The sequence below is a fragment of the Hyalella azteca genome, unplaced genomic scaffold (assembly GCF_000764305.2).
Source record: "Hyalella azteca isolate HAZT.00-mixed unplaced genomic scaffold, Hazt_2.0.2 contig9432, whole genome shotgun sequence".
NCBI lineage: Eukaryota > Metazoa > Arthropoda > Malacostraca > Amphipoda > Hyalellidae > Hyalella > Hyalella azteca.
Window position 1 is genome coordinate 114,599 of NW_025939504.1, and position 21,364 is coordinate 135,962.

Sequence of the window (21,364 nt, forward strand, 5' to 3'; positions counted from 1 at the left end):
TCGACTGACGTTAAAACTATCTTCCCAGATGAAAATAGGACTCTTGAGAATTTGTTTCACTTCTATGTACACTCAAACCTAAAAACTATTATAATTGAAAATATAGGATGCTTTTTGAATTTCCAGGAAGCAGCGGAAAGAGCTGGTTGAACAGCAAATATATCCAAAAGTAAATATAGGAAAGGTAGCATTTGCTGCTCGTATTTAAAAACAAAGGTAGCATTTGCTGCTCGTATTTAAAAACAAAGGTAGCATTTGCTGCTAGTATTTAAAAACAAAGGTAGCATTTGCTGCTCGTATTTAAAAACAAAGGTAGCATTTGCTGCTTGTATTTAAAAACAAAGGTAGCATTTGCTGCTTGTATTTACGACATGCGCATACTAGCCGGCAAGCTTTCTGTTAGTAAAGTGAGTACTCATCCTCCAACATGAATGCATTTTTTACACAACTAGTACCACAAGCTCGATTAAACACCAGAGAAGAAGTGGTTTCAGTAACCAGAAAATAACTTTATTGGAAAATTCATTACAAAGGGTAGTAACGGAATCACAAAAATTGATAATCCAATTGATATGGAACTATCAAAACGCCTCAAGTACAAACATCGTTCAATCGATCATTAGTTTCCTTTTAAGTTATCAGTTAGTGTTATGAATCTAACATTACGGCATGGTTAACAAAATTGTTGTAATGGTTTGCAGTTAGTTGCTGCAAGAAATTAATACATACAACCTATAGATTCTATAAAGAAGATAGAATCTTTACATGAATTATGACAAAAGAATGCAGCATCTTGTTCGTCTAATAAAAATCAAAACGTGGGCAAAAATTCGACAAAAGCTCGAGCGTATCTACGACAACGCGGCGAGCTCTGTACAAGAAACAAGTGCAGATAAGCTAATGTCCTGTAAATAGTGAAGAACTGCCGCAAGAGACTGCATCCCGACTTCAATACGCCGTCCAACAACAATTACCTCCGAACATTTGACAGAAGTTTCTATAGTACTCGGTATTCAAAACACCGGCTTAATAATACATGAAGGATGAGAGAATTTTATTTTACAATCAAAATTTGTTAAAATCAATCCCATTTTTATTCGAAAACTGGCTTGAGATTAATCAAGAGAAATAGAAACAATCAGTGGGCATTTGACGTCAGTCACTAGAAATTATGCCTGGGCTAATGACAATATCTATTTCCAAACGCTACCTAACTACCTACATCAAATAGCAAAATCATCTCGGTTGCGTTTATTAATAATCAAATGCCAAACAACTTTTCAGGTAATCGAATCGTTAAAACCTAAAAATAGAACGAAAAAACTAAAAATTGAAATTATTGAAGACTTGTGAAAAACGCGCAATAATGTGCTAATTGAAGTGGCATCAAAGAGGTTAGCAAATGATCCGGTAGCGTAATTACTTATAAAGAGACGCTCCACTGACTCAAAGCCCACCTTTGATGCAGATCTACTCTAAACATTTTCCTTTTCTAAAGAAGCCTTCATTGTTCTCAAAATTCTATTCCCACACGTAATTATTATGGCGCAAATATCTCAGCAGTTCCAGGAGAACTATCTTGAGTGCAGGCGAAGACAACATAATTCAGAACGTACGATCCAGTGTTTAATTATCGGCTGCTTCATCCGATAATCATACAAACAATATTAGCATTAGCTGAAAATTGTACAGACATTGGTGAACGTCAAGTTACGAAGTCGTTCGTTGACCACGAAAGCGACGTCCAATTGAGAAGCAGCAGTAGCAACAGCGAACATTTTCTCCTCCACCTCCTACTTGTATGTTTTTGGCTGGCGACGGCGTAGCGTACGGCGCACTCCTGCGTCACTGTCGGTGTTATCGCTGTCCTCCACAGCTGGGCGACACACAAGACACGTTACAATGGGTTAATATCAATGGAATGCATTCCTTGATTCAAACATACCTTGGATAATAATTAATAAAATAAGATAATTTAGGAATAAAGATGACAATATCGTTAGAGTACGTCATTTGTCTACAACTTTACTAGTTACTTGATCAGATCAGACCACGTCATTCAGGCATTAGAAACATTCTAAAAACCATAAAAGTTTTTTTTTCGCTCAGCGTGACAGACGCTGCGTAAGCCAAGCAGCAAGCACAGACGGCTTTTCAAGCTAAACCCACCAATCACAAACAAGAAATCGGCCACTAATTGTCCTTGCGACGCGTATTTAGGCAGCAACATTTACGTAATACTTAGGTTTCATTTACTTAGGTACGCTAGTTTTGATAACACGGCCCAAACTACAAGTTTACTGATGAACCAGAAAAAGACCTACATCTTTTGCCCAGGACAACAAAGGAGCTTGTACTTGGAGTTAATCTTCTCATGACTACAACAGGGTTGGTGTACCACGCAGGCGAAAGTCTTTCCAAGACAACCACGGGACAAGTCTTAAGTCCTATGGTTTCTTTAAGACTTCGAGACTCACGCTTGGGCAGGACACGTTGCGCAGTGACACCTGACGGAGACACGGGAGTGTCTCAGCTTCAATATACTTACCATGAGACAATAAGGAAATATCTGTTGTTTTCAATACGAAAGTGTTCACGCTCAATGAGGTTGTTTACAGACATACGATTCTCACTAGAAACTCCATTCGCATCTCCTAACATTAACAGACATACATCGCCGTCAGAAACTCAACGGGCATCTCTAAGCCATTGCTCCGGAATAGGTGCGATGTAATAAAGTTATATGCATTATACCTTTCGAAATAATAAAGTCAGGCACAGTGATAACGTTCGATCCTCGGCAATATTCCATTCGATGAACGAAATGGAAAAGCTTTAATGGATAATTGAGTCAAACCCAACATAAAATCGAACTCACAAGTGAATTTTAAACACAGCTAAAACGTGATGATCACCAAGGGAATATCATGCCGATGTCGAATATTACTCATAGTCAAAAATATAACTGAGCTGCGAAGAAAATAGTTACGACGGGTCAGTATTATTGATGATATCCGCATGCATCCAAGCATGAATTGTTCTTTCTGCACTTGCTCTTTTTAGCCAAGAAAAGCTTGCTAGATAAAATGCAACGGATTGAAACCTTCAATATCGCAGAAAATCAATTTTTGCTAGATTAATTTTCTTAATTGAAAACAGCTCTGAACATGTATAGATAACATTAAATTCTACAAACATGGTGACACTAACATGATTTAGATACATACGAATTGTGACATATGAATGCCGATCCCGTACTAAACCAGTTTATTATTGATTGTAAATAAACACTCCTCCAAACTCGTTCAGGTTCATAGGGTCTTCTCATAGCAGAAAATAATAATGAACGAACATCATTAATATTTTTAACAGAATAATTTCAATGTAGACACAAACCTGCGGTAGCATCTTCCTTGGTGTCGACCATGAGCCCTTTTGTGGGGCTCTCAGAGAGGCGGCGCATTTTTGATACACGGCGCGGTGATGCACAAGACTCCGCGTCTAGTTCCTGTAACAAACATCACTCTAGCCACTTTTTCTCTCTTTAAAAAAGTCATTTGACTGCAAAAAGCTCTCCGTAATTTAGAATTGTATTAGGAAGCGTTGATCTCCATCATGAACGCTTTTTTGTCACTTAACATCAAGTGAAGAGAACTATACTCATATCAATATTTGAGTTTATCGGATGCCTCAGAATTCTTCATTTAAATAACTCCTAATGAGGGTTTTTAAAATAGGTTTGCACTTCATGCATATGCTTTTCATTTGATCACATTCATATTTTATGGGCTATTCTGCTTCAGCAGCAAGTAGACCTGGCGGTTGAGCTCACCATAATTGTACGCAATTCAGTTATTTACACTACTTACGTACCATTTAATCACTATCGGCATAATTGGGCAGAAGTTTTCATCTATGCAAGTATCGTTGAAGACCAGAGATTAAGAAAATTTTCAATAAGAAATACTTTCAGGTCTTCATATAAACTAGGGACCGATTTCGTGTTCGAATATAATCAAACATATAGACAAGGATAATGAGTTACAAAGTCCATGAAGCGCTACCTTGGATACGCTGCCGGCTCGAGAAGAGGATGCGAGGGAGCGGCGTCTGGTAGGAGTAGAGACGCTCGTAGATGCCGTGCTCGTGAGAGAGGCTCTTCTGTTACCACGACCTGCAATGATAGGTTTTTAAGAAACAATGGTGACGACAATTGAAGTAGCACAATGTACAAGAGTTTAGATTACATATTTTACTTAATCAAGTCTGATCTAGTATGATCACGAACACGCTAATTTGATAAGCGGCAAAGAAATAAATAACAAAATGTGACACGAAAAAAATTCAAAACCTGGGTAAATTTAACGCAGCTAGCACAGTTGATACTTTTCATAAAAATCGCAATGCATACCTGCGAGTACAGGGGATGGGGCGGCCGCCTCTAGTAAAACGGCAGCAGTACCAAAGTTAGGCGCCTTCTGCGGAGTTGCCTTAGCAGCAAGGCTTTTACGTCGGGCGGAAGGCTTTACATTTGGTTGTACAGTAGATCCGCTGCTCTCGTCAGACTCCTCTTCAGGAATGGTGTCGATCACAATTCTCTTCATAGGCGTAAGAGCCTCGGCATCAGAGATGCTCCGACGACGAGTTCTTGCGCCCACAACACCAGAAACCTGAGCAGGAGCTGAAGCCTCGTCGTCAGTGGACATGCCAGAGAGACTCCGGCGTCGGGTGCGCGATGCGATGCTGTCAGTAGCAACAGGTGCTAGCACCGCGTCAGGCATCTTGCTTTCAGGACCTTCAGACGTACTCCTACGTCGACGAGTTGTTCTCCGAGCGGTTGAGTCTTCTGGAGTGACAACTTTCGACGACGTCACTGAGGACTTGCTAGTATCTTCTTTCTTGATCTCCAAGTCTAAAGTCTCTGAAGGAGTAACAGAATCATTAGAGATATCCTTGAATAACTGTTCTTCCTTAGGAGAAGGATAGGTTTTCAAGGTAGGGGAAGAATTTTTCAGGCTGGGACTCTTGACATGTTCTAACAAGGGTGTGGTTTCAAAGCCAGTTGACCTAGATTTCTTTCTAGAATCGGGAGTTTTACTCTTCACTGCCGATTTGGTGGGTGAAGTACTTCGCTCGCGTTTCCTTGTGATAGGGGTTGACTCTTCCTGCTCCTCCCGCATCTTTTTAATGGGTGACTTGGTTCTGATGGAAGCCATGGCGGTACGAACCAACTCTTCTTCACTCCCTGAATGCATCTCGTGATTCAGTTCTACGACGGCACCATCGTCACAACTTGCGTCTGGGCTTATGTGCACCTCGCTGTTAAGAGCAGCGGATGACACTAGCCTGGGACTTTCCGTAAGCGACCTCTTCAGTTCATCAGGAGAAACAGAGTGCAACAAAGATCTTTCGATGATATCATCAGGAGAAATAGAGTGCAACAAAGATCTTTCAAATATATCATCAGGAGAAGGGCTTCGGCGATTGATCGTGGGTGAAGGCTTGCTTACAATGCTCTGGAGTGATGACCTCTCTCGTTGGAAAGAATTCTCGTCATCATTGTCCTTTAACTCGTCGTGATGCTCAGAATGCACTAAAGGCCTTTCTAAGAGCTCACCAGGAGAAGGACTGCGGTGCATAATTGTGGATGATGAAAATGAAGGCTTGCATGGAGTGCGGTTGAGTGACAATCTCCGTTGTCGGGTAGGGCTTTTAACAGCCGAATTATCGAGGGATTTCTTCACAGTTGAAAAAATAAGCGCATCCCCGAAATGAACCTCTAATTCATCTCCTTCGTTGGGATCAATATTTTCAGTATGGGCACGTCCCGCATTAGCCACAACTTTTGGTGATGTGAATGCAATAGGATTGTCTTTAGACGTGATGGAAGAGTCATTTGAAGAAGGAAAGCTATTAGTCGATTTATTACATGAAACGACTAACTTAGAGGGCGTGGTAAACTTAAGCGTCGAGGGTTCAAGCAAAGGCGTTACAGCTTTCTGCAAAATGATTTTCGATGAAGCAGACTTGGGAGTGTCCATTTTCGATAAAGCAGACTTGGGANTAGAAGCGTCAGACTTGGGAGTACCCACTTTAGAAGCGACAGACTTGGGAGTACCCACTTCAGAAGTGTCAGACTTGGGAGTACCTACTTTAGAAGTGTCTGACTTTGGAGTACCTACTTTAGGAGAGTCGGACTTAGGACTTCCTGTTGTGAGTGTATCTAGTTTGTGGGATACGACTTTTGAAATTTCCATCGGTGTTGATTTGTCCAATTGTTTTGATTCGGAATGACAAACTAAGCGTTTTGGCGAATCCAAAGTAGCTATGGGCTTAGGCGATTCCTGCCTCATCGTCTTGGGCTCATCAGAATAAGTAGAACTCTTTTGATTCGTTTTAGGAGAGGCTTGAATTGCTGTTTTGATGATGGGACTCTTTCGTTCTGCCACGTCGGGGGCAGTAAATTGACTCTCGTTAGGTTTCTCAGAGTAATTCAAGTCCAGAGCCTTCAAGTTGAGTGCTGAATCCGACTTTAGTAAGGAGACTTTAGGAGACTTGAGACTAGATGAAGGAGAGACAGAACTGCGAGCAGAAATTGAACTGAGAGGAGTGCGGAGTTTGGGAACTTGACGAGTATTGCTTAGTGACACTTTAGGTGTGGATGCTGTTTGCTCACTAAAGGCAGAGCGCTCTGATTGGAGTGAGTGAACTACTGATGGAGACAAGGGCTTTGAATTGACTTGAGGAGAATTCAAAAACACCAAGGTACTTTCAACTTGCGCGTCAATTTCGTTATCAGTTTCAGGAACTTCGCTGAAAAGCGCTTCGTCATCAGTTTTCTGATCGTCGGTACTTTCATACACTGGCTGCAAAGAAGTATGCTTGGTTCTATTTCCCTCTAATTCAACAAGTGTTGTTTGACTTAGTTCAGTAGCGCTCACATCATCACTCTGAAGTTTGTCCTCGTCACCTGAGTCAGCTTTATCATCAATCTGAAGTTTTCCCTCGTCACCTGAGTCATCACAGTTGAGCGCCAACTTGAAAGACGTTTCTTTATCGTTCTCTTCAGTAGAAACTTCAGTTTGCTCTTTCTTGGATACATAATTGTGGTCTGTTTTTCCACTAAACGAGTCACTGTTGCTGTCAACAGTCTGCTCATTTCCTTTTACAACTTTTGAGCAATCATTTTCACTCAGCTCTTCAATGGAATCATCTGACTTCTGTTCTTCATCCATAGGTTTCATATGCACATCACATTCCTCAATATAATTACCATCATTTTCAACAGTGACTTGAATGTCTTCATCTATGCCATCTTCACATCTGGCACTAGCTTCAACAAAATTATTAACACTTACAGTGTCCTCAGCATCATTCGCTCTGTTTGCGTTTGTATTTTCTTCATCTACATCCGAATCAGAGCCTTCCTCCTGGGGCTCACCTTCGGCAGAGCCACGTTGCTGTTCTTTCTCCTCCTCTAGATCCTCGCTCTCGGAATTATTCTCCTCTGATTCATCAACTCCACTCTCACTGTCATTTTCTTCAAATTCTTCAGCCTCATCTCCAGATTCAGAGGTTTCATTTCCTTCTTCCTGGCGTTCCTCTTTGAACAGAATTTCTTCAGGATGAGGAGCAAAATCATCCCTCATGATGAGAAGTCCTTTAGCAAGTTTCTCTTTCTTCTCCAGAAGCTCTCTCTCGTACTTCTCAGCAGCGCTTGATGACACCATAGCCGAAACAAATTTTCCATAATGTTCATTCGCCTTTATTGCACGCATGCAACCGTTGTGCAATTTCTGCTCCATACAAATTGCTGACTTGGGCAATTTCTTGACATTTGGATTCACGTCGTCACTGACATCCAAAGATTTGCGTTTTTCGGCGACGGAAAGTGATGGAATGCTTGCAAAAACAACTTCCAAATCAGATTTATTTGTTTGCTCTGAACGAGCAGGAGGAGATACGGGTTTCTTCTCTGCCATTCCAGAGACTTCAAGGTTTTCATCTTCTACATTTGTCTCTGAAAGTTCTGTATTCTGTTCTTCAATCTTAACCTCGGGGTCATTGGTCTTCTGAAGTTTATTGACGCGAGACCTGATCCTCTTAACTTTCTTCTCAAAATGAGCCATACGATCAATCTCTTTAATGACATTTCGTTCTTCCTGGACCAACTGGTTAGATGTCTTGGCCTTGTACATCTCATTGAGGAATTGGTTACCCTGGTTAGACAGCCCACCTGACGGAGGCGCCTTGACTTGCTTGTAATTTGACCAATCCATCTTAGCGGGCTTCGCCTTGTTCGCTAACACACTCTCTAGGCGAGCTGCCTCCATGGCAGCCTGTTGCTCCTCACGTTCTTTGGCACGTGCTTGCTTTGCCTCCTCTCGAAGCAGCTCCAGCTCACGGAGGGCCTTCCTCTTATACTTTTTAATCTCCTTATCTGAGAACATCTTCTCACGTGTATCAGATATTTTCAGATTAGCCGTTTTATGCTCAGCTTGCATTTTCTCAACTACAACAGGTAATTTGGTCTCTTTTTGCTCCCTTGATTCATTTGTTTGGTCAATTTCTTTTTCAGGCTCTGAGGTCACATCTACTGTGCCTTTTCCCTTTTCAACGCCATCATCGTCTCGGTCTTCATCCTCTTCCGTTGTATGCTCTTCAACAATAATTATGGAATCATCAGCATCTTCAGAAGCGCACACAGACTTGGAAGCTTTATCTTCTTCTGCCTGCTTTTCAATTACTTCAAAAGAAGATTCGTTACTTGTAGATTTTTCATTCTTAAGCATTCCAGATCCCTTGATACTAGACTCATCAAGACTTCTAGCTGCCTTCTTGGCTTTATTTAGCGCCTGTTCCTTCAATGCTTGTTCCCTTCGCGCCTTCTTTTCAGCCATACGTTTCCTCTTCTCATCTTTAATTTTGGCTCTCTTTTCAGCTTCTGTTTCTATCACAGGCAATTTAACCAAGTTTGGCTTCTTAGGTTTTTGCTCAACCTTCACCAGTTTAGGGGGCTTCCAGGATTTAATCTTGAGGATGTCTACGAATTCGTCAGCATCATCATCCCTCTTCCTCTTCTTCTCAGCAGCAGCCATCTCTTGTTCTTCATCTCCAGACAGATCCTGCGATGGCTGCCCAGATTCCTGTGCGTCGTTATCATAATCTTCTTCCCTGAGACGTTGTCGAAGAATGTCGAGGTTGGCCAAAGGTTTGTCATCGATCACATGCAGCTTGGTTTTCTTAGGTTTCCTAGAGTACTTCTCAAGCTTCAAACTGTGAAAGCGGTCACAGTAGAGTACCTGTTTAATAAAGCAAGGATAAGAACAAAAAAAAAAAAAAAATGATTCATGCGCACCTTGAATGCCAAACCTTAGCTACTGCTGTATACATTTTTACCTACAAAATAACATGCGTTTAAAAATTAATTTTTAAAGACAACACCTCCAAAGAGGCCATTATCTCCGATGATACACATTAATGACGAATTTCTAATTTTTTAAAATTATTCACTCTGTCAATTGATTCATGCATTGTCTCCGACTTTACGCAAGTGTGCAAAATTTCAGATCGATTAGACAGGTAGAAGTGTGTTAAATATCGATTAGATTATAAGATTTGTAGCAGACAAACAAACAACAAGAAGTGAAGTTAAAGAGAAGTGTTGTAAAAAGAGAGATGCAAAGTCGTGGCGTGAAAGCCAGCAAGCAGGAATCCTTCGATAGGTTTTTCAAAATAATTTGCTTGGTCATTAGCACCATTCTGATCGAAGCGATTCTAAATGATGAAATAGTATATATATTTAATAGTGATTTTTAGGACACTTGAGACAATTTTAGGACACTTGAGAATAAAATACAGCAAATTGATTTCTGCATGGCTTTAAGATTCACTCCAGAGAGAAAATTCCCAACACAAGCAAGACTTTATGTATAGAAATCAAAAAAACATAGTACGAGATTAAATTGTTTGAGCTCAATCAAAAGGTGATGGGTATTTTTGAAATGACTTAAATTATGTATTCATGACAAACGATGAATTTAGATGGTCATACCATAAACAAATTTTGCATTAGATGCAACCAATCAACAGATAAAATGATGGATGGTCCAACATGTAGAAAAGTAGAGAAATGGATGAAGTCAAAATAAGCTACCAAATTATGAAGTTCAACTCACAGGAGCCATAGACTGAATCTCCATGGTGCGCAGAGTGATGATGAGGGGCGAGTTCTTCTTGTGCACCAGCGATACTTTGTTGCACTTGCACCAGGACACCAGGTCGTGGGGCTCACGTGGCAAGCTGTGCTGCTTCACAAACTCCGACAGAAAAGTCTTCACCTGCACACGTTAGTGCGAGTTAGTTATGATAGATTAGCAAGGCACGGTAGATAAGTCTTCACCTGCACACGTTAGTGCGACTTAGTTATGATATTAGCAAGGCACGGTAGATAAGTCTTCACCTGCACACGTTAGTGCGAGTTAGTTATGATATTAGCAAGGCACGGTAGATAAGTCTTCACCTTCACACGTTAGGGCAAGTTATGATATATTAGCAAGGCACGGTAGATAAGTCTTCACCTGCACACGTTAGGGCAAGTTATGATATATTGGCAAGCTACGGTAGACAAGTCTTGACCTGTACACGTTAGGGCAAGTTATGATATATTGGCAAGCTACAGTAGACAAGTCTTGACCTACTCACGTTAGTGCAAGTTATGATATATTGACAAGGTAAGGTAGACAAGTCTTGACCTGCAGACCTAATAAAGTTATGATATATTGGCAAGCAACGGTACCTAGACATATCTTGATCAGCACACGTTAGGGCAAGTTATGATAAAAAAAACTCCATTATTAGAGACTGATTCAAATAATGATGCTCATTATTAGAGTCTGGTGCTGAGGTAATAGCTCAGCAGCTGACGCAGCAACCGTGCTCTAAATCACAGGATGATAGCTAATACTTGCCAACATCTAATGAAACATAATTTGGAACAATCTATGACACTCTAGTATGAAAGGATCTGGACATCTTCTGGGTGATGTTCATCTGCTACTAACACATAGAATAGATTTGAATAATTTTATTAAATTGTCAATAATATATACCTATGAAAAATCTTAGTTACCAGCTCTATCAAATTTATCAAGGCTTACTGACGTTGTTTTTGACTTGCAAGTTGTGCAGATGCTTGATGAGGCACAGCAGTTTGACGTACGTCACGACAGGAAGTCGAGGTCGCACGTTCATGGGAACTTCCATATTAGGGTTCAGCATCTTTTGCAGGTACTTTCTGTGAAAAGAGATAAAATTATTAATAATGATTCCACCAACCATTGTCACAAGCTCAAGTGAAGTACCAGTAGGTATCATTTATTTGACACGCAATCACTGAAAAAAGCTAAAATAGAGTATTTTAGAAAAACAATACCTTTTGTGGCTACATTAGCCGATACTTAAATTGCTAAACTTGCTATTCTCAACTCATTCAAAAGAGCTTAATAAGTAATAGTTCAAATATAGTAATTACTAAGTATTATTAAATAGTTGCCTCATGACTTAGCGTAGTAAATAAGTAAAGCGTTATTGTACCACACACGAACCATTGAAAATGCCATACTCGCAAAGAACTTTAAATAAAAATTTTAGTTCCTAGACAATAATTCCAAAGCATAATTAACCAGTTGCCACCCGTTTCAGTAAAAAAAAAAGAATGAAACATTATTTCATCGCAGTCACTAATTTGATTGGCTGACATGTCTTTTTCAATTTTTGCGTTGAAAATAAATTGAAGTTTTTAGATAATAATGTTTAGGTATAAATAATTAATTTCGAAGGATAATGTAAAACCATACTCGTAAACAGCTCTTGATAGAAATCATTTAGATGATACTATATATATTAATAAGTTATTGGAGAATAATTTTTACTTATAATTAATTTCGTAGTATAAGCCATACCCGCAAAGAGCTCTAGCCAGCTTTCTGTGGTCGTCGTCAGCAAGGGTATAGGAGCAGAGCAGGGCATCCAGTCCGCACTCCAGCAGCTCCACGGACGCTGCAATATCATGGAATCAGCGGGAGAACTTATACTACAAGATACAAGGTCCTTCTTTTTTACAGTATTTGCGGTGATCACGAGTCTATGGGGTACTAAATATATATGATATTCACGGTGGGTATAGGCGACTAATCCTAATATTCGATATTTACAGTAGTCATGAAGCTATTAATGTATTAGATTTTCTAGAAATGTAGTAACATAATATTTCAATTCCATCACTTTGCTTAAAGTTCAGAGTACAGGTACAGCTAAGTAATCTCTCCAAGAAGCGCAGTCATTAACATGGCAGAGAAGTGACAAGACTTGTAACTAATAGCTCTAAGTGTAGCAACAAAGAGGCAGGCTAGTGACGCGAATTTTAACTAACAGGAAAGTGCACAGTAACAGAGAAAGTCTACAAGTAGCAGCTGCCAGAGGCAAAGTAACAGACTAGTGACACAAATGGCAACTAACACAAAAGCTGAAAGTAGTAACTGCCAGAGGCATAGTAACAGACTAGTGACACAAATGGCAACTAACACAGAAGCTGAAAGTAGTAACTGCCAGAGACAAAGTAACAGACTAGTGACACAAATGGCAACTGACACAGAAGCTGAAAGTAGTAACTGCCAGAGACAAAGTAACAGACTAGTGACACAAATGGCAACTGACACAGAGGCGTGATGATGGTATCACGGATGTGCTTGGCAACGGCCTTCAGTTCGTCCTCGTCGTCATCTATAGGAACTCCCTCCTGGCTTCTGAAAATCAAAAGCAGTTCAGAAATAAAATTCACTGAGATAATAACAAGACACAATATTCCTATCAAGATATTTTGTTGCACTAGAAAAATTTTGCATATGAGAGCTCATTGACATACGATTTGATGCAGAAAAATGTTATTAATGTTGAGAAAAATGAGAAAACTATTTCTGAGAAAAACTAAAAACTAACGAATTGAGAAAACTAAATTTCTAGCTTATTAGCTAGAAATTAGCTCATGAACTAAATATATATGTGAAGAGTACAAATTCTAGTTTAATTTCAAGTTATACATATTCACTTCAGAGAGTGATATTAAATATTGTCTTACATGACAGTCAAGTCAATCCAGGCTGCAGCCACCATGCCGGTCAAAGATGCCATTTTGCTGTGGAATTCCTGTTAGAAATTACCATCAAAATTTGAAACATTATGCCATGAAAACATCAACATTTTCGTGAGCAGCGCACAATCGTCATCAAAATATGGAACCTTAAAATATTGGGTTTTATCAGAACAAATATCCTTCAATATTCAGGTGAAAAGGACAAAGACTTTGAAGAAATAATTAAAGTGGGCAATAATGACACATAAAACACGCACATGTACCACACACAAAGAGCACAATAATGGTCACAAATACAAGTCAATCCATGCCATCTACATAACAGCACTAAAAATTTCAGGACTATTTCATTAGAATTAAAAATGAATTATAGAACAGAGAAGCCTTCAATGATGGAAGAACAATTCAGGGTAACAAAATGCAGTACTAAAAATGTTAAGAATGTTCCATTATAACTAAATAAGACTTATCATACTGAGGAGCCTCCAATGATGTTAGAAAAATTCAGGGTAACAAAATGCAGCACTAAAAATGTTAAGAATGTTTCATTCTAACAAAATAAGACTCATATCATACCGAGGAGCCTCCAATGATGGTAGAAAGCATCCTGGAGAAGAGCACAAGGAGAGCCGACACAACACCAGGCGTTACTAAGCCAGGGCTGCTATATGCTGCCTTCACTATCTTCTCACAGCCCCTGAAAAAAAAATTGGCTTTTAAAAATTCTATTACAGCCAGCATCATCTTCTCACAGCCCCTGAAAAAAAATTGGCTTTTAAAAATTCTATTACGCCAGCATCATCTTCTCACAGCCCCTGAAAAAAAAATTGGCTGTTAAAAATTCTATTACAGCCATCATAATCTTCTCACAGCCCCTGCATTAATAATGCCAGGGAGGCATTAACATGACAGGAGAGCCAGGGAAGAATGCCAACTTTTTCATTCGTTTTTAGTTGCATGAAATTTATATGAACAACATTGAGAAATAATATGCGTCTAAAAATTATCTTTAAAGACAACACTTCTAAAGAGGCCAGTGTCTCCAATTTTGCACATTTGCAATGAATTTTTATTTATTTAAAAAATTTATTCAAAATTTTGTCTAATATTAAACAAAGTGTACCTATACATTTTAAAAATTGTTCATTCTGTCAATTGATTCATGCATTATCTCCAGCTTTACGCAAGTGTGCAAAATTTCAGATTGATTGGACAAGTAAAAGTGTGTTAAATATTGATTAAAAGATTTGTAGCAGACAAACAAACAACAAGAAGTGTAATTAAAGAGAAATGTTATAAAAAGAAGAGAAAGGAAAGACTCATAGTTGAAGGCATCCAGGAGATATCAGATGTAATAAAAATTGCTAAAACATTGATATTACACTGTAAATGAGAGCATAGAAGTGTCACCAGAATAAAAGAATACAATACTCTGTCCTACAAATGAATGATCCTCTCAAACATCAGGAAGAATGTTCTGGCAGCAGAGATGTTTGTGGGAAACTTGGAAAGAAAACCAGCACACTCCACTGCCCACTGGAAGTTGAGTTTCTGTGGAAGATAAGGAACATAAGTTAATAATAAAATATGACTAGCAGCTTTCATGGTACCATGGAATTATACTGAAATTCCTATTACCATTCAAATAAGTTACTCGGTAATATCAAGAGTAATTCAATACATATTAAAGCAATGACAATCAATATATAAACCAATAGCTGAAATCTCAATTCATTTCTAAGAAATACTTAAAAATATTTACTTCTTCACTGCAGACGGTGAGTTTAGCAAGGATCTCAACAACACGCTTCCGTGGCAAGGTTGGAGAGGAGATCTCATCTCGTAAGATAATGAGGGCCGGGTCAAGTCCTCTTAGACGGGCATTCTTTATTTTCCTCTTGGTAGCTCTAGCCTTCCTCTTGGCAGCTTCACGCTCAGCTAGCCGAGCCTGCTTCTCCTCTAGAGACACAGCTCCAGGCCGGCGCTTAGCAGCTACAAGCTGAGGTGCATCAGCTGCCACATTCTACAATAATAGCAAACAATCAATTAAAACATGCATGAAGTTGAGAATATTTGTACATTTCCTCTATTAAATCATTTCCTATCAAGTTACTGCCAGAAAAAAAATGTTTACCAAACAATATAAGTTTATTTCAGTAAAAATTGAATCGTCCACCTCATGTACAAACAAATAGTGATGAATCATGGAGAACAAACCTGCACACACCATTCAAAGCCTGCAAATACCATTATAAGCTTAGAAAAAGATTATACATGCTCAAAATAAAATGGGAGAAGATAGATGTTAATACTTTAGCTTAAAAATAAAATTGCCTAAAACTTCAAAATTTCCAGGAGGCTGAAAATTATACTTAAAGCAACAGTTAGCATATAATAGAATATGATTTATTTACTTTAAATATTCACCCAAAAAATTAAATTATGCAGGAAAATCATAGATACCTTCAAGTTACTTGAATTTATATAATAAATCTTACCTCTTTCTCTTCAAGTGCTTTTTCTTCACTCTGAACAGATGTCTTTGCAAGTAGTGCTTCACTCATAATGCTTGCAAATGTTGGCTTTCCATCATCAAGAGATTCAGACTGCTTCTCAACTTTCTGCAAAGTCTCTGCATTTTGAACAGATTGCTCTGACTTGGCAATCTTTTTCACTTTTTTGTTAGCCTTCACAAGAACCTTCTTTATTATTTTGGAAGAAATAACTCCCTTGCTCGTGGAACTACTTACAATTTTAGGAACAATAGGATACTGACGGCAAGCTTCTTCATGACTTTGAGCATCATCTTCTGAAGATTCGGTGATAGTCTTCCTGTTCAATAAAACTAGGTGCTTAGGTTTGGGTTGGAAGTGTTCCTGGCTTGCTTCAATGAATGCTTCAATATCATTTTCCAGCTTGGTTTTCTCATTGTTTGGCTGTGCTTTGCTGGGTTCCACCACCTTTGTTTCTACTGCTTTCTTCTCTGAAGTCTTGGATTTATCTTTCTTCACTTTCAAGAGGGGCAATTGAGATGAACTACAGGGCTCAATATTCCCAAGTTTCTTCAATGGTAACTTCACAAGGCTTTTCTGCATTTGATTGTTACTTTTTACTGACTTCTTCTTTAAGGAGCCATTGTATTCTGTTAAAATAGACACTTCTTCAATATTCTTTGATTTCTTCAGGGGTTTACTTCCAGACTTGCCGTCATTACTTTTTAATTGACTTTTAGATGTAGAAACATCAGAGTCACAAACTTCTGCAGTTTTTTGAGCCAAGTTTTCAGACTTAGTCTTAATTGTATCAATTTTTTTACCTTTTTGAGCATCTTTAATTTTTTTAACCAATTTCTGCACTACTCCTACTTCTTCATTCTGCTCCAAATTGATATTTTGCTTTATGCTAGCATCAGAAAAAGGTTTAGTTCTAGGAAGAACATTCTTGTGTCTATTTTCTGCATTAGTTGTGGTAGCAATTTTCTGATTCTTCTTTGGCTGACTAACAACTGGAACGGGTGCCTTGGTTACAGACGCTTTATTTGAGCCATTCATTTTTACGCCTGAAGCAGAACTGCTGGAAGACCCAACAACAGGTGGCATGTTCTCACTCTTCTTGACTTTTGGAGGCTGAGATGAGTCATTTTTCTTCACATCCTTTGACTTCACAGCAACTGAAGGTTTATTAAAACTTATCTTCAAGGGAACATTTGAGGTAATCAGTGAACTATCAAGCATTGACTGCATGGCTTTTACATTCACCTTGGAGGGCTTCTTTTTCTTGCTGGTTGTCTTCATTGTCGAGATGAGAAGAGGCTCCTTCTCTTTTTTCTGAGGAATTTGTGCTGGTTTTTTCATGGTAATTAAGTGAATTCTAGGAATTGAATATTAATATTCCTACCTAATATTCTAACTGAAAAAGTCCTACCTGTAAATACCAAGCTGGAACTCTGAAAAAGTGACAGCATTTATAAAAATGATCAAGAAGTTCACACTAAAGAAATATTATAACTGCTTGAATGAATTTGTCCTGAGTTACAGGGGTAATAGAGTAAAATGTACGTATAAATAATGACAAACTACTATATTTTTATTTTTGTTAAAACCTCATAGAAACCTATTAAGAACAAATCTTATATATATACCGTCAACCGGGGTAACTCGGGAGAGTCCTCCGACACGGCGTAAAACTGTTATAGTAGCAAAACTAATTGGAATATTGCAAAACTAAATATAGTGGCATAAACGACAACATTTTTCCTATCTATGTAGTATAAAGGAAGTCGAAAAATACTACATTTATATACTAGCTTTGAAAAATTCATGAAAAAAAATGGTGAAAAATGCTATTTTGAAAAGTTACTTCTGCTAAGATCTGTAGCAAAAAAAAATTTTTCGCCGTATTAAAAAATTTTACTTACATAAAAGTAGGTACTTACATAAAAGATGCACCCAGGTGTAGGCTTGAAAAAGTAATTGACAGAATTGTCCTATCTCATTCCAAAAAAAATGGCGACCATTTCCGCACGGCAGGGCTACTCGGGACACCCCCCCGGGGCTATTCGGGACACCACCAAAAACGCATTTACAGTAGAACCCCAGTTAGCAAAGGCTTCAGTTAAGAAAAAAATTGATTAAAAACAAAGAATATTTATTACATTTAGTCATTTACCTCGCTCAGCAAAAAATTTCACTTATCTAAAAATTAGTGCATCATCGGCCATCACAAAATTGTGCATGGAATGTCATATATAGAATTGTGCACCAGGCATCATAGAATGAAAAGTAATTGACCTAAACTATGATTTATCTCTCCAAAACATATGATGGTTGCCACTAAAACATTAATTTCTGTTTCAGGTATGTTTTTCACGATTTTTTTTATAGTAAATTTGCCTAACGTAATTAAAATGGTGTGAAATTACAAGCCGTCCTGTAAGCTTACAGATACAGAAAAAATGCTATAAGGCTGCTGATATGAAGCTTGCAGTGGGCAAGGTTGTTGTAAATGCTCAATGGCATGTTCATGGATATGGTAATATTGCATCAATAATACGATAATGTCACATCAATAATACGTTAATTAATGTATATGGTATATCATATCAATAAAGGAAAGAAAAACAAGTAAAAATCACAGAAAATGTCATTTATTCTACCTCTACATCATCTACAATGAAAGAGGAGGACTTCAGAGTACTGTTAGTAATGGACGAGTACGCTCTGCGTGCTTCAAATGTTTTAAAATGAAGTTTTATTCCAAGTGTCCCGAGTAGCCCCATTTGACGAGGCTACTCGGGACACTTTTTTTTTGCTTCTGGCACCTTACGAATAGCATATGGAATTTTTTTGACAATGCCATTCAATAGCCCTCGCAAAGAGCTATAAAATGAGCCTAAACTTGTTTGTGAAATATATCATCATAAGAAGTTATCAACAAAAAAACGCTCAAAACTGTCCCGAAATTTCAGTAGGTTTAAATCTTATGGCTCTAATGTTATGCATTTTCATTTGATTGAAAAAATCTCAGTTTGTACTTCGCAAACGTGTTATTTCATAAAATTTTCAACTTCCGCAATGATGGCACAATCTGCAGTAGGATAAATACACCATATTCAGACACCTTAAGGATGTAGCAAGAAATAAATGGCTGTAAATAGATCACCATGTGCGCAACTCAAGTTCTGAGTGGTTTACGTCACTCAAAACACCACACTACAAGCCAGCAATGATGAAACGTCACAAACTGTTGCCATATTTATTTAAAAGCCATTAGAATTCAAATCTACAAAATTGCTGAATTCCGACACTGTGCTGCGACTAAATGCGGCATATTGCAAGGCTAATTCCAACAGCGTTTCAAAATTGTAATTCTGACACCCTGTGTTGGAATTCCAACACCCTGTGTGAGCTGTATCAGAATATGACAGTAAACGACACCCTGTGTGTCGTAATTCTAACACCCTTTGTCAGAATTAGTTCTTACGTGTCTAAAACCGTCTCTTAAATCAATCATCTATTAATTTATCTTCTACTTAAAATCAGCAAATACAAGTATACTTAAAGGACACCCAATATATTCACAGACTTATTTAAAAGTCTCTATCCATAATATTCTTTCTACACAAACAGTTTATCACTATTTAGTAAAGCAAGGTCAACTATCAACTTTCATATATTTCGATGTTCTCACTAGTTGACTTGGACTTTCGCTCTGTGGATCTCAACATTATCCCGCTAGACCTAGTGTTTTGTGGAAATCTGGCACGCAATAGTATGACCGTATGACGTCACTATTTCAACCATCTACGCACATGTGGAACTAAGACCAAGCTTAATAGGTATAAAGGAAAAAGTTGAGGGGTGTCTGAATTACCCACAGTACAAGGGTAAATGTACCATATTCCGACATTGTGGGTAATTCTGACACTTCTCAACTTCTTCCTTTATATTAAGCTTTGTGACAGTGTTGGAATATGGTGCGTTTACCCTATTAGGGTAAACGCACCATATTCCAACATCATTGGGAATTCTGACACTTCTCAACTTCTTCCTTTATATTAAGCTTTGTCTTACTTCCACGCATGCATAGATGGTTGAAATAGTGACGTCATACTATTGCGCGCCAGATTCCCACAAAACACTAGGTCTAGCGGGATAATGTTGAGATCCTCAGACCATTCAGAGCGAAAGTCCAAGTCAACTAGTGAGAACATCGAAACACGTGTCAAAGTTGATACTTGACCTTGCTCTACCAATTAGCGATAAACTGTTTGTGTAGAAAGAATATTATGGTTTGAGACTTTTAAATAAGTCTGTGAATATATTAGGAATCCTTTATGTATGCTTGTATTTGCTGATTTTAAGTGGTAAATAAATTAATAGATGATTAAGTTAAGAGATGGTTTTAGACACAAAAACTAATTCCAACACAGCTTGGAATTGGACACACACAGCTTGTTCCGAGCTGTGCTCAAAAATTAAAATTTTTTAATTAAAAGCCTAATAGCTCTTAATTAAAAAATTAAAATTTTTTAATTAAGCTTGTTCCGAGCTGTGTCACATTCTGATACAGCTCACACAGGGCGTCGAAATTCCAACACAGGGCGTCCGAATTACGAATTCGTAAAAGTTTGAAGCGCTGTCAGAATTAGTCTCGCAATATGCCAAATTTAGTCACACAGAGCGTCAGAATTCAGGGATTTTGTAGATTTGAATTCTAAAGGCTTTTAAATAAATATGGCAAAAGTTTGCGACGTTTTATTGTTGCTGGCGCGTAGTGTGGTGTTTTGAGAGTGACATAAAGTAATTATAACTAGAGTTGCGCATACAGTGATCATTTTATAGCCATTCATTTCTTGGAACGTCCTTAATGTGTCAGAATATGGTATGTTTACCCAACATTCCTGCCAAAATATCCTGCACTCCCTGCAGAATGTAATAACAACAGGTCAACCCAAAATATTTCCTTGAAGATTGCACACCTAGGTAGCTATGGACTAATGGTCCTATGGACTCCCAAGTCCTAGAGTTAGCATGTCAGCTTTTCAGAAATTCAGTTGAGATCTATTATTTCCAATTAAACAGCTTCAGAATTTTCTTATTCAAGATGGAATTAATAGACTTTGAATGCAATTATTACCTGTCCAAAATAATAATTTCTATTGACATTCATCTAGACTCTAGAGGCAAATTTACTCAGTTCAACACTTTGCATCAGTTTCAGTAACTAATCAATAAATACCATAGTGACAAACCACAGATTTAGTAAAATCAGTTCATTATTATTTATTTCATCTACTTAATATTTAAACCAATTTCTTTTGTATTGTATGATAATGCTGATATCCAGGTACAATGATACTTTACTGGTCTTAGTGGTCTACTTAGGTATAGTAGGGTAAATGCGGTATATTCCGACATCGTGGGTAATTCCGTCACCTCTCTAGTTTTTTCTTTATATTAAGCTTTGTTTTAGTTCCATGCATTCGTTGATGGTTGAAATGGTGACATCATACATTTGCGCGTCAAACTACTTCCAAAACACTAGGTATTGGCCATCTAGTGGGAAAATATTGAGATCCAAAGAGAGACGATGCACGCTAACCAGTGAGATCATCGAAAAATGTGTCAAATTTGACAGTTGACCTTGCTCTACCAAATAGTGAATAACTGTTTGTATAGGAAGAATATTATGGTTTGAGACTTTTAAATA

General features: G+C 38.1%; 2 protein-coding genes across 3 annotated transcripts; both read right to left on the minus strand.

The window, feature by feature from the left end:
- Nucleotides 1-494: 494 nt before the first annotated feature.
- Nucleotides 495-6,057, minus strand: LOC108675260 (mucin-17). 2 transcript variants are annotated; one of them, XM_018163257.2, is made up of 5 exons: nt 4,412-6,057; nt 4,065-4,174; nt 3,397-3,508; nt 2,325-2,507; nt 495-1,876 (listed from the first exon to the last, which is right to left on the minus strand). In XM_018163257.2, the coding sequence occupies exons 1-5, from the start codon at nt 6,039-6,041 to the stop codon at nt 1,794-1,796; spliced, it is 2,118 nt and encodes a 705-aa protein (XP_018018746.1). In that variant the 5' UTR covers nt 6,042-6,057; the 3' UTR covers nt 495-1,793. The 2 variants fall into 2 exon arrangements, with proteins under 2 accessions (XP_018018746.1, XP_018018753.1); XM_018163264.2 differs by lacking the exon at nt 2,325-2,507.
- LOC125178390 (titin homolog) lies at nt 6,051-17,104 on the minus strand (the record flags this gene model as incomplete). The annotated part of the gene is made up of 10 exons (XM_047882024.1): nt 15,652-17,104; nt 14,916-15,176; nt 14,595-14,704; nt 13,730-13,850; nt 13,139-13,206; nt 12,718-12,806; nt 11,964-12,060; nt 11,164-11,296; nt 10,179-10,340; nt 6,051-9,302 (listed from the first exon to the last, which is right to left on the minus strand). Coding segments are annotated over exons 1-10 (5,649 nt in total), but the record flags the coding sequence as incomplete, so codon positions are not given.
- Nucleotides 17,105-21,364: the final 4,260 nt, after the last annotated feature.

Bases quoted from the DNA above. Each gene is read 5' to 3' on its own strand.
- LOC108675260 (XM_018163257.2), bottom strand. From the start codon at position 6,041: ATGGACACTCCCAAGTCTGCTTCATCGAAAATCATTTTGCAGAAAGCT. The intron at 4,175-4,411 runs GTATGCATTGCG...CTATCATTGCAG, and splicing joins CCCATCCCCTGTACTCGCAG to GTCGTGGTAACAGAAGAGCC. The intron at 3,509-4,064 runs GTAGCGCTTCAT...TGTTTGTTACAG, and splicing joins GAGCCGGCAGCGTATCCAAG to GAACTAGACGCGGAGTCTTG.